At 52.3% G+C, this 13,024-nt stretch overlaps 1 protein-coding gene across 1 annotated transcript in view; it reads right to left on the bottom strand.

The window, feature by feature from the left end:
- Myo16 (myosin XVI) overlaps positions 1 to 13,024 on the bottom strand; it is a 378,094-nt gene that overhangs the window by 163,829 nt on the left and 201,241 nt on the right. The window contains exons 17-20 of the mRNA XM_010619995.3: positions 11,721 to 11,832; positions 6,785 to 6,905; positions 6,011 to 6,082; positions 3,700 to 3,841 (exon numbers count right to left, since the gene is read on the bottom strand). Of these exons, the coding sequence (XP_010618297.1) occupies positions 3,700 to 3,841; positions 6,011 to 6,082; positions 6,785 to 6,905; positions 11,721 to 11,832 (447 nt within the window). The remainder of the gene's footprint in view (positions 1 to 3,699; positions 3,842 to 6,010; positions 6,083 to 6,784; positions 6,906 to 11,720; positions 11,833 to 13,024) is intronic.

The following is a 13,024-nucleotide window of genomic DNA, read 5'->3' as shown; positions in this document are numbered from 1 at the left end:
TGGGTCCCCGGAGAAGGAGATGCAGCAGGGAGGCCTGACACTCAGGCCTACAGGAAAGGGCCTGGCTGTGCCGACCCTCCTGCAAATGAATCAAACAGCTGCTCTCCAAGAGGAAGCCGCAAGTACCAGCGAGTCAGGAAGCCACTCGCCGCTGTGCCCCACGGGAGCCACGATGCACCCCGCAGCACCGGAGCAGCAGTCCCCACAGGGCTCCTGCAGGGCGATAGGAGGAGGTCTGTGGCCTCACATGCCTGTCTGCACACCGTGTCCATCCCGGGACCTCAGAAGCCAGGTTCTCTGAAAATCAAGCATAAGCCCTAGACCTGCGGCCCCCCTTGCCTGGCTGCTCCCACAGCCACAGGGCGGAGAGGCACGCAACCTGCACGCACCGTAACGTTACCCGGATGCCCACTTTTTAGGTGAAAGAACATTTTAAGATAGCTCCTCAGCCAACTTTTCAAGCATTTGCAAACTTATTATGTAAAAGAATAACAAATACTTAAGAGTGAGCCGTTGCTGTTTTCTTTTTCTTTCTTTTTTCTCTATTTGCAGTACTTGGGATTGAACCCAGAGCCTGGTACAGGTTAGTCCAGCACTCTACCACTAGGCTATAACCCCTCAGCTCTCTTGATCTTTTTTTTGTGTGTGTGGTACCAGTGATGAACTCAGGACCTTGCGCTTGCCAGGCAGGCGGCAGAACCACTGAGCCAAATCCCGGGCCACTTGACCTTATCTTTGAGACAAGATATTGGTAAGTTGCCTGGGCTGGCCTCCAACTGGAGACCTTCCTGTCTCTGTGTCCTGAGCTGCCAGATTCCTGATGTGCACAGTGCACCAGATGAGATTCCATTCTGAACATTACCCTGAAACAGCCAATGGAATCACCAATGGGAGACGGTCTCCATAGTAACGAGGCGAAACATTCCTCGGAAGGGTAGAGGCATTAAGAATCCTGCATATATTACAAGGTTTGCTCTCAAGATGATACTCTAATTTTCTGATAGCGTCTTTTTAAAAAGTTCAGGCTGAATTTAAACTCAATCGAGCCCAGGCCAGCTCAGACTAGCAGTACTCCTGCCTCAGCCTCCCAGCTGGGATGACAGATGAGTGGGACCATGCCTGGGGTCTCCAACCCAGCAGGAAGTGATTCAGCCCCACAGGAGGAAGGGCTGGGCAGCCCAGCCTGTGACCCCAGTGACAGAGACCGTGCATACGTGGTGACAGAGTGGGAGGCACCCTGGGGGCCACGAGGACAGGTCTGAGGGAGGCTCGACGGGCTCTTTGGGGAGAAGACACAGCCCACCTTTGGACTGAAGGTGAGGCACGGCCCTTCCCGAGCCTCCGTGGCGCCTGCTCACTACCTGTGAAGTGACCCCCGGACAGGGTGGATTTGGGGTTCACATGAGGCTTCTTTGCTGCTACATGGTCCCTGGGTGTCGGCGGACAACCAGAGGTGGGGAGTGAATGAAAGCTGTTGGAAAAGTCGGGCTGAATCCCCAAGCGAGTCCGCTTCTCTGTGGAAATCACCTGGTGTTACTTAAAATCTCATGTAACTGTTAAGTGTTTAGGGTGCAGTGGGCGGGAGGGCAAGTTCTGGATGAGCCACACGGACAGGGCAGTGTGCACACTCACCGTGAAAGCCACCTCTGTGTCAGCGCTGCTTGTGCCAGTGAAGCAGCCATTCTGGCGTGTTCAGGTGGAAGGAAACCTCCCTGGGATCTGGAGAGCGCGTCAGTGCCGCTGTCTCCAGTGCAGGGTCACGAACGTCACATCCACGCCCCTGGGATCCGGAAGTGAATTCCTCTGTCCCAGACCAGCCCAGTCACCTGTGTGGATCTCATCTGTCTCCCCTTCATAGCTTGTGGAGTAAATCTTATCTTCTCTTGCAAAACTCACAAATACAAAACAGTGTGCAAACTGTCTTATGCATAAATTTTAATGTCTTTTCCAGTTTTAACCGATGGAGGATATCATTTTTTTAATTTATAATTTTTATGACACAATCAAAAACTTTTCAAACTTGGGGACTGGTAAACGACAAAAACCTATTCTAAGGTTATCCAAGTTGAGAGCTTTGCGTGACTTAGAAAATGGGTTGGTGTCTACAGCCAACCTCCCTGAATGCATCCAACCTCGTTAGCTCTCAGAAGCTAAGCAAGGTTGGGCTTACTTGGTGTCTGGATGGGAGAAAAGGGCTGGTAACTCTGCCAAAACCTAAGCTTTCCATGAATTTCGGTGAGTTAGAAATACTACAAAGAAAAGTTGTCACTGCACTATTTGGGGACTTAAACTGACGTCAGATGAGCCATGAAAGAAACAGAGAGGGAAAATTGAAATTAAGACTCACGTGATACTATCTCATAGAAATTGAACTTCATAATATGTTAATTCTAATTGCCCACTAATCTCTGTCTTCCTACACCCACTTAGTATGAAAATAGGAAGGGTAATCATAAACACATACTAACACGGGGCAATAGCCATCAGAAGGGGAAACTGTGCTTTTCTCCGTTTATGTTTGCTTTCTCTTAGTGTGTGTAGTCTGAAACTAGATCTTTCCAATTACCCATCTAGCCTTTGGTAAGACCTAAATGTCAAATGGAAATTTTCTAAAAGTTTCTAGGTACAGCCCAAGTTATATATTAATTATGTATTAATTTTTCAATGTCAACCTCAGCAAGGATGCTAATCATGTTATACAAAATTGATTGAGTAAATTTCACATTCTGCTGTCTGTTGTGAGTAATCATAATATTTAAAGGAAAACTGCAAGTTAACTGATAACAGGAGATCACAGTAACAGCAAAGTCCAGAACCCTGACCTCACCGAACACTCGGGTATTTCTGCTGGGATCCAGACAGTGCTGCATCTGCCCACCGCCGGTCACCAGCTCTGTACTGCACGTGCTGCCTGGGTGCTGTGCGTTTCATGCATGTGACTTTAATAAGAACTTTCGTATCCCTTTGTCCTTGGGATCTTCTGGGATGCCCATGTTTATTTAAGAACATCCCCACCGATACGTTAGCTCTAATGTTTCCTAAGAAACATCTAAAGGCTGCATTTTTCAGGAATTTGGTGAAGAAGTCTACAAAGAGATTCTCAGAAGGGCTCAAGAGCCAAATGTATGTGGAATGACTCCTGGAGGCGGCTCTGCTCTCAATCGTGCCTCAAGCTCATGGTAGTGACAAGGACAATGACAACGTCTGCCACTGCCGAGATGCCCAGAGCTGTGCAGTTTTCAGATGATCAAGCAGGCTTGAAAAAGCGACTGCTTAAGGCTGATTAAGGGTATGAGCCGTGCGACTACCACAGAGACCCTCTGCCAAATAATCCCTGAAATAAGTGAGGAAATGAGGAGGCATCTCATTGGTTCCGAGAGAGAGACAGCCTCTCCCCAGATACCTCAGACTGTCTTCCTCCAAGTTTCACGACCCTTCTCTACTTCGGTGCACAAAAGCCCACGGAGACCTTCGTCCCCAGACAACTCACTGCACATCTGCATGTGAGTGGTGGCTTGGTCCGTTCATCCCCGTGCTGGGTGGGCAGGGAGCTCACACTGTGAACAACCACCTCTCAGACCTTCCAGGAAGACGGCCTCAGCAGAAACAGCCCCGCGTGATGCTGAGCCTCAGGGCCGCCTGGGGCAGGAGCAGCTTGATGAGCTGAGCCCACGTCTGGGGCGCCTGGCCGGCTCCTACCTGGCATCCTCCTCCTGACTGTGCAGGCAGCAGTTCACAGCGTTCACCAGAAAGCCAAACAGACGGCTGTACAGGGACTTGGCCAACAGGTCGCGGTAAAACTCAGCCATTCGTACGGTATGTCGTCGCGCTATTAAGTCTCCTGAAATCGTGCAAAGAAGAGGGGTTGGGACCAGAGGTTCAGAAACGACAAAACCACGTGTATCCTGTTTATCTCCCCCCACGTCTGTGGAAGGATGTTAAAAATGGTCTGTGATTGTAGTAATAAATGAGGCCGCAGTGGGTTCTCATGGAAAATGTTCCCTGAAGTGAGTGTGAAATACACTGCCGAGACCTGGAGCACAGCTCTGGACTTCTAAGGAGGCTGTGCCATTTCCTCCCGGGACACAGCCCTGCCCGGGGTCCCCGACCAAGGTTTGGACATCCGCTCACTGGTTTGTTCCCTGAAGCATTCCAAGGCATCTGGAGGCCTGTACGTCTGCGAAAGTGGCCGCGGTTACATGTTTCTCACAGAAATGGTCCTAGCAAGCAAAGTGTGGGTCTGCAGTTAGGGAAAAAGGCCGGGCCCTCAGATGGAAGCTTCTCCATCATTCTCCTAAAACACAGTGACTGAAACCCTGAAAGAGGAGAGCTTTGGAAGAGGATAGAAGGGAGAATGGACCCAGGAAAGACCAGGAGGCCAAAGCCCCCGAGGGAACAGCACCGACGGCAGCAAGAGCAGGTGGCTGTGACGAGGAGGTGGAATCACTGTCCCCGAGGCCACACGTCTGAGGCGCCCAGGTCCGTCACCAACGTGGCGGGAGGGCGAGGGCAGCGGAAGTGCAGGGGCCCGAATACAGTGAGCTGTAGACGGTGACAGGCATGCGGGGGGACGGTGGACTTGGGGAAAGTCAAGACGCAAATGCGGCTCATGCAAAGGGGTCTGGGAGACACAGCCAAGGGGCATAAATCAGGTGTGGCCCAAATAGGAACGCAGCCTCCAGGGCCTTCCTGCAGGAATGGACGGCCCACCAGGGGCAGGAGGCATCCTCGAAAGCCTGCCACCTCCAGATAAGGATCACACCGGCATTTCACAGGTTATTTCTGAAGTAGTATGGGAGGCTGGCAGAAGGAGATAAGGTCAGACAACAGCTTTGCCAGGAGGCCCTTGCCGTAACCAGGACAGGAAATGCAGAGGAGGCAGTGAGGATGGAGAGCATCACGCTGGCCAGTGTCTGCCCTCTCCGCGGAGAGACAACGCGGAGAGACGTCAGGAGCAACCTGGGGAACACCGAGTGCACAGGGAAAAATTCACTCGGTTCCAGAACACCTGAAGGCAGCTCTGAGAGCAGGGACAGGACAGCCGTGACAGGCACACAGCCGAACACCTGCAGGGCGGTGCACAGGGAAGCAGGCAAGATTCGTGATGATACAGAGAAAAGGAGAGCTCTGCAGGAGGGCCGAGGCAGGAAGATCACAAGTTTAAGCCCAGCCTTGGCAACTCGCTGAGACCCTGTCTTGAAATTAAAAAAAAAAAAAAATTAAAGGACGGGATTGTAGTGTAATGCAAAGGCTTTGGTTCTATTCCAAGTGAAGAAGAAGGAAGAGGAGAAAGAGGGGGAAGAGAAATTGGAGGAGGAGGAGGAGGAAGAAAAGGGCTATGGCCAGATGGATTCTGAGTTCTTACAGGGGTGAGTCACAGTGAGCAACTGAAGGGTGTGGGGGAAATCAGTCCTCTCCCCCATGGGGTAGGGACACAGACGGGAAAGGAAGGGAAGGGAGGGGAGGGCAGGGAGGAGGGAGCGTGTGGGGGGACCAGACATCTGGGGCGCTGCAGCCTTCACTCTGATCCCGCATGCCAGTCAGCAGCGATTTGGCAGTGAAAGTTATCTCACCTCTGAATCTCAGCTTTCTCATCCTTAAAATGGCAACATCATGCCCACCTCACAACGATTTGTGAGAGACCAGAAATTATAACATTCAGAGCCTGGGCACTATGCCCATCCAGTCCTGCCCAACAGAGGAAGCTGTTATTCTGTGCAGAGACAGCGGGAGGCCGGGCTGTCGCCGACCGGATGGCACAGCTGGGCACGCGTGTGGGGGCCGCGTTTCACGGGACGGTGCCTCTGGACGGATGGCTTCCTCTCAAGTGACAGATTCGCTAGAGAGTGCAACCAGTTAATCCAAGGGAGCTCCTGGGGCCACTGGGGTGCTCACGGTGCAGAGCCACCCCGAGGGACACGTGGCTCCCATGCTTTTCTAAGTGGCCCCGATTCCCGGACACAGGAACACGTGCTTTGTCTCAAGTGTGTGACGGCGGCGGAAAGCTCACCTTTGAGATACTGAACATCGGTCGTCAGGGCGGACGCCAGCTCCTCTGCCGACACCTGCAGCATCCCAGCCACTGAAACCAAGCGACAGTGCAATGTGAGGCCGCCGTCCGTTTCTGCACACGAAGAACGTTGTGCTCTGCAGTTACCCTGCGGCCTTTGTGCGCTCTGAAGAGAGTGTGTGCGAGCTTCGAGGGCCGTGACTACTGCGAGGGTCAGATCTGCCCGAGGAGAGATGTCTAAACACGTGCGCACACACCCAGCCCCGTCCCGTGCCTCAGCTCACAGCAGGGCTGTCTCCTTGTCCTCCTCACAGATGGTACCGAGTTTCCCCCCGGAATTCCTTCCTACATCATTTTGATGTGGGTGCACACAGGGTGTGTAATGACAACCTGTACTTGGGAGGTCAAACGTGCGAGTGACCAGCACAAAGGAGGGGTTTGCAGTGAGGAGATCTCTGAAGGGAGGAAACGGTACAATGTACAGCAGGCATGTTTAGCTAGTGACGAGGTGGGGTGGGGAAGAGGAGAAGAGAGGAGCCGAGCAGGAGCCGGAGAGTGAGTGCGGAGGGCTGCAGGGGTGTGCAGCATAGAGGTGGGACAGCCTTCTCTCCTTCCTCATCCCGCAACCCCCTGGGAGAAGAAAGCCCGGCCACCCAGGCTCTGCCCGCAGTTCTCTTGAGGGCCAGCTCCCACTGGCTTTGTGGGCTGTGTCTCCACCTACTGGCCATGTGCAAACTGCACACCAAGGGCGGCGGCAGGGCGCTGTCCCCTGACCTTGCTCCAGCAGCTGGAGGTCGGAGACAAAGGCAGAGCCTGCAGGGTCGGTGAGGGAAGTGAACTGCAGGTCCCCCAGGTGCAGGACGGCGGCCAGGAGCACGAACAGGTTCTCCACCTCCTGCCACAGACAAAGGGAGAGGTGGCTTAGGAAGGGGGACTGGTAAGTCCTGCACAAACTGGAAAGTGGGTTACAGGGCAGAGACCTGCACCACGTGGGGGACTGAGCCTCTTGGATGCCAGGTGTTGGTGAGAGAACCGTGAATGTCTGTCTCCGAGCAGCCATCTCCTAATTGATGCATATTTCTCACAATCAGTGTTTCCTTTGCTCAAAATAAGAGAATAAGGAAGTGATTTTGACACAGACTAATGTCTTATTGTTGGTTTTCTGAGACAGGGTCTCACTATGTAGTCCAGGCTGGCCTTGAACTCATTAGGTAGCCCATGCTGCCCTTGAACTTGCAACAATCCTCCTGTCTCAGCTTCCTAACGGTTAGGATTATAGGCGGGCATCACCATGCCCAGAAATTAATGCTTTCTAAATATTGACTGCAACAAAAACAGATGGAGGTCTAACTGGGTGGAAGTCACCTGGAGGGTAAGACTTCGGTCCTCGGACCCAACCTTGAGAGCAGAGGCAGGAGGGTCTCTACAGAGGGCCCTTCCTTGTGATCATCGCCCCTCGAGATAAGCAGAGGTGGTGACTACAGTGTACCACTCCTGCTGCAATGGAGATCAGGATGCCAGGGAACACGGAAAAACTCCAGGGCCGTCTTGGGGGATGGAGAAAAATCTAGGGAGAGGCCGTGACACGGGACTGTGCACAGGTGAACCATGGGGCTGCAGCTTCTGGAAGGGTGTTTATGGCAAGAATGAAAAATCACAAAAGAGGCCATTCCTCCAGAATATCAAACAGTGACACCCGGTGTTCATAGAGCACAGGGATAGAACCTTTCAGCTTGCTGATGTGGGACTGGGGAGGAAAAGCTGGTACCATGCCTATGTGGGTGGCCCTCGAGGTCACAGCCACCTGATTCATTAGCACTCACAGCAATGGTGTCCTCATTTTCTCCAGTTTTCATAAAAGGTGTGATTTTGTCTTGGTGTGTGTGTGTGTGTGTGTGTGTGTGTGTGTGTGTGTCTAGAAACTAAACCCAGGGCCTTTGCACTGAGTTACACCTCCAGTCCTTTCTTTATTCTTACAGTGGACCCTTAACTTACAAACTCAATTCTTTCCCTAGGGCTGGTGGTAACTGAGTTGGTCAATGAAGGCTCAGGCTCCTCTGCACAGTCTTCAAAGTGTCTCTCCTGCACACAGGCAGATCTCAGTGTCTTTAGAGAGACACTGGCCCAGAATTTCTCAGCCCCACACGGGAGAGGAAGCTGTCATGTTCCTTCCAGACCCCTGTGAAGGTTAATCTGTATCTGAGACCATCTGGAAGCACAAGTGGCCAGTATTCGGGTCACACCTCAAGACTTTGGTCATAAGTTAAAACTAAAATTCTGGTCATAACCCAAATTATTCTTATGTCGGACCAGGTTGTAACTCGAGGGTCCACTGTATTTGGATACAGGTTCTTGTTAATCTGCCAAGTTGCCCAGGCTGGCCTTAAACTTGTGATCCTCCTGCCTCAGCCTCCCAGAATACAGGGATGAACGACATTCACCACCATGCCCAACTTGACTTTGTCATCTTTTATAAAACAGCACTGGGGTGGACACTCTTCAGGTATAACATTCTATGAACATGGCATTATACTAAACTGTGTCCGTGAATCCCTAAATTGCATATTTAATTCACTCTTGCTTTATAAAATATCACTGTCTCAGCCTCTTAAGTGACCTGACAACTTTTCCTCCTTAGTAGTAATTCCCAAAGCTCTTCATTAAATATTTAGTATCTGCAAGGTAGATGGACAAGCAGAACCTGTATCATGCTCGGGTCACAGCATTCAGTGACAGAGGCAGGTAAGTGTCACCGTGTGATGGACTGGGTCGGGTCTGTAGCCCCCATGGACAGCGAGGCCACACCTTGGTCTGTCGTGCACAGCTGGCCCCTGACGTTTCGCCCTCCCACGATAGGCCGAGCTTTTGGATGATCAAACTACCTAGGGCCACAACTCACTGCCGGGGTGTTTTGGCTGGAGGTCCTGCCAGCCCAGAAACGCCTTCCTGCAAGATGCAATGGGTGGGAACCCACCCCTCCAGCGGGCTCAGTGTCACTGTCCCGGTCGCTCCACAGGCCCGAGGGGAAGGATGCACTTCACATCTCTGTTGTCTTCTACCAGCACAGCACGAGTGCTTGTCGGTGCCCACAGCCAGCAGTTTGCTTGTTCTACCTCTGAACACCAATCCTGGATATTCAAAGTGCTGTTTCCAAGCAACTGGATTTCAGTAGAATGGTTTCCTGCCTCTGTCTACGCTCCTGTTTCCTGGAAAGAAGGCAGAAGCTTCCAGGCATGGAAGGTGGGTTTTTGGTTTCTATCTAGGTGTCCCCCAAAGTCTCCTGAGCTCCTAGGTGGGGCTCTGGGGAGGTGACTGGATCATGGGTGTGTGACACGAGAGTGGATCAGTCCTCCATTGAGTTCCCACCCAATGTGATGTTGAGGGCGGAGCCTGGGGGAGGAGGTGGCCAGGGGCGTGGCCTGGAAGGGTCTGTCTCCCTCCTCCCCCCTTGATCTCTCTCTGCTTCCGGTCACCATGCCAGGAGCTGTTTCTCCTCCGCCAGGCCACCTGTCTTGGAGCCAGCTGACTGTGGTCTGAAACCTCTACATATTATAAGCCAAGATAAACCTCTCCTTACAACTGTGGGTGCTGAGTATTGTGACTCAATGATAAGAAAGTAAACAAGGGGCCAGGGATTTATTTAGCTCAGTGGTTCTGCCACCTGCCTCACAAGTGCAAGCTCCCGAGTTCAATCCCTGGTACCAAAAAAAAATTTAAAAAAAAGAAAAGAAAAGAAAAGAAAACTTCACAGGAGCAAGGACAAAGATGAAACTGTGCAAGTGGGTAGGGTCTAGGATAGGACAGAAATAGCTTGGATAATTAAAGCAAAAGAACAGGAAGCTGTCTGACCAAAGCTTTTGGAATTCCAGTCTCTAAAAGACACATCCCATTCCAAGCCAGGCATGGTGGCAGAGTCCTGTAACATCCACACTGGGGAGGCCGAGGCAGGAAGACCACATGAATTCAAGGCCAGCCTGGACTCACAGTGAGTTTCAATCCAGCCTGAACTACATAGCAAGACCCTGTCTCAAAAACAAAATAAAACAAAACAAAAAACACTGATCTTTGAATAGAGTGAAGGGGACCAAAGCAAGTGTTCAAGTGATTTCATTCAGGGTCCATTCCTGACCCTGGTCCTGGCTCACTTCCCACCCTCACACACAGGCGCTGCCTGATTAGCGGGACACTGGGGGAGACCCAAGCCCGCAATGGTCACAACAGAACATAGTCACGCCTGTGCACGCCTGGCTTCTCATAGCCACTCGCCCTGGCAAGGAAACTGCTTCTGAGTGCTCAGCCCTAACCCAGACCGCAACATGCAGAAGGGGGTTCAGGGAAGGAGAGACCCGCGGGTGTGGGGAGGTCTCTCCCAAGGCTGGGCCATTTTACATTTCAGACTCACGAGACCTGCGCTGTTCACTTCAGCAACTATGAACCACACACAGCCATGTAAGTTAACCAAAGTGAATTAAATGTGCTCTGCCCATGAGCCCAGGAGTGACACAGGGCTGGCAGCGTCAGGAACATTTCCGGTATCACAGACGCTCCTTACGCACAGCCCTAGGAAGGCTTTTCTGCGGTTCCGTGCAGCTCAGTGAGTCTGCAGGGGTTTGTGACTCTCTAGAAAGGGAAACACTGTCTTCTGTTGTTTAAGAAGACATTTAATACAGTGATTAGAGTCATTTTCAGTGATGCTGAACCGGCAACAGTTTCTCAGGGTCCCCTAGGACTAGTGGGTTGGTCAGTTCAGGCAGTGTGATCAAGAATATGGTTAAATGCTTAAGTTAAAAATATTTATTACAGGGCCGGGGATTTGGCTCAGTGGTTCCGCTGCCTGCCTCACAAGCACAAGGACCCGAGTTCAATCCCCGGTACCAAAAACAAACAAAAACTTGTATTACAGTAAAAGATATCCTGCCAGGAGTCCCCTAAAACGCTTCCCTCACTTTAGACTCCCTCACCCCATCGTCCTCGCCACCTTCTGAAGAGGCTCTGGAGTCCTCTTTCCTTTTGTCTTTAGTTGTGCTGTCCTGGCTGCCCTGATGTCTGAATAAATTCAAAATGATGCCCTTTCGCGTAGTTTTAATTTGGGGGAGGAGCCAGATGTCCCACGATGTCTGATCCAGGGAATGAGGTGGACGAGGCACCGTGTCATGTTTCTCCAGGTCTGTCTCTTTTGGATGTTACGGGACAGCAGCAGTCACTGTGTCTTCACCACACTATGTGAAGACACTCATGAAAGAGGACTTCACTAGTTGCTTCAGAAAGTGACAAGAACAGTGAACTAAGTGTGTTCAAGGCAACGAGAGTATTCCGGGGGGAGAAATGCCAATGTGTGTTCTACTGGGATGAGATTTTTAAAATGTAAACATGTGGCACAGTCAGCCCACACCCTGGAGTTGCTGCTCCAATCTGGACACACACCTGTGTTCCTTTCAGGAAAGGCACTGGTCCCCATACTGGAGGCTGCGCCCCTTCCTGCCATGGGCCCTCCTTGCCTCCCCGGTACCTCTCCCCTCCACAGCCTCTGTTCCTCTCCTGCCCCACGAAAATGCAGGCTCCAGGAGGAGGGGCTGGGGCCTGTTATGCCAAGTCACCCGAGTCCCCACCAGTACCTGGAAGTCACTGGGTGTGGGAGACGCGCTGGGATGAATAACTTTCCTAATCTGGTTCTAGGCTGGTTTCCCAGGGAAACACGAAGATGACTCACCAAGTTGCTGAAGCCAATTACATTCAGAGCTTGTTTCAAAGCCGCAAATCTCTCCCTGTTCAGCACATGGTCACCGGCCGCTGTGTCTCCCCCCATGGCCTGGTTCAAATACCTGTGAGGATAAAGCACATGGTGCTGGGTCTTGGCACAGCATCAGCTCCGACGGCCAAAGCCACTTCTGCCACATTCCGTCTCCACAGCGGAATCACCTGGGCACCATGAGCCTGCGAGTTTGCAAAGCCTTCGCACCATCAGCACAGGGTGTTTCTGCCAGGCACGATGTAGCTCTCGCTATCCCAGAACATAATACACCGTGAGATAGGGCTCTTCCTTCAGCTGTGACCTTCCCCGTGAGAGGAAAAAGTTACAGTACTTCCTGTTCCTCATGCAGAAGCCTGGCAGAGACTGTCACAGGCACTGGGATCCATATTTGCACCAAGTCACCATCTCTTCTTGTCAGCATCTTTTAATTATGAGGTAGCTGATTAATCCACTGACTTATTCCTTTCATTTGGCAAACACATAGGAACCATCTATGCAAACAGACCACACTCTGCGGCTGAGGTGGAAACAAAGGGCTCCGCACCGGAAGCCCAGCAAGGGGCAGGGACACCGAGCAGCGGGCCACAAGACGGCACCACGGCAGAACGGCAGAGATCGACGAGAGCCACCGGACATGCATGCTCACACACGGCACGGTTTCTCTTACGTGAGAAACTCGAAGCATACATAAAGTACGGGGCGAAAGAGCAGATGACTGACAGGGAACAGGGGGATGGAGCTTTTCAAATGGGAAGGGGTAGGAGAGATGGAGGGAGGGGAGGGAGGGCAGAGGAAAGGGGTGACGGAAGGGCGAAGTGTCTCTTCCACGCACCAGCTCCCTCCAGGAGCGCGGCCGTTATGTACTGCAAGCTCGTGCTGATAAAAATAAAAATGCGAAACGGAAAATAATGAAGTATGTAGGGAGAGGCCAGCACCCAAAAGTGGCTGAGGAACAAACACTGAGGCGGGCCGAGGGCTTCCCATCCGAGCTGGCACACGAGTGCTGTGTGGAAGGCGTCAGCATCACACGGAGGCACGGAGGGCAGGGCCCGCCTGCCACAGGAAGGGAGCCGGCAGAAGGACAGGGCAGGCTGGCTGGCCACCGCCAGAGGTCTGGGGCACGTTCTGGGCCTGGACATGGAGGAGGGCTGCCTGGGCAGGGCCTTAGGAGAAGCATCCTGACGCCCCAGGAAAAGTTCTGGAAGGAGAGGAGGCCACGGGGGTGGGGTGGCAGGTGATAAGGGAGAGAAAGACCAGGAGAG

The sequence above is a fragment of the Fukomys damarensis genome, unplaced genomic scaffold, assembly GCF_012274545.1.
Source record: "Fukomys damarensis isolate Sample0158 unplaced genomic scaffold, DMR_v1.0_HiC HiC_scaffold_6, whole genome shotgun sequence".
NCBI classification, from domain to species: Eukaryota; Metazoa; Chordata; class Mammalia; order Rodentia; family Bathyergidae; genus Fukomys; species Fukomys damarensis.
Note: the sequence above shows the minus strand (reverse complement) of the source record. Positions and strands in the feature narration are given on the sequence as shown.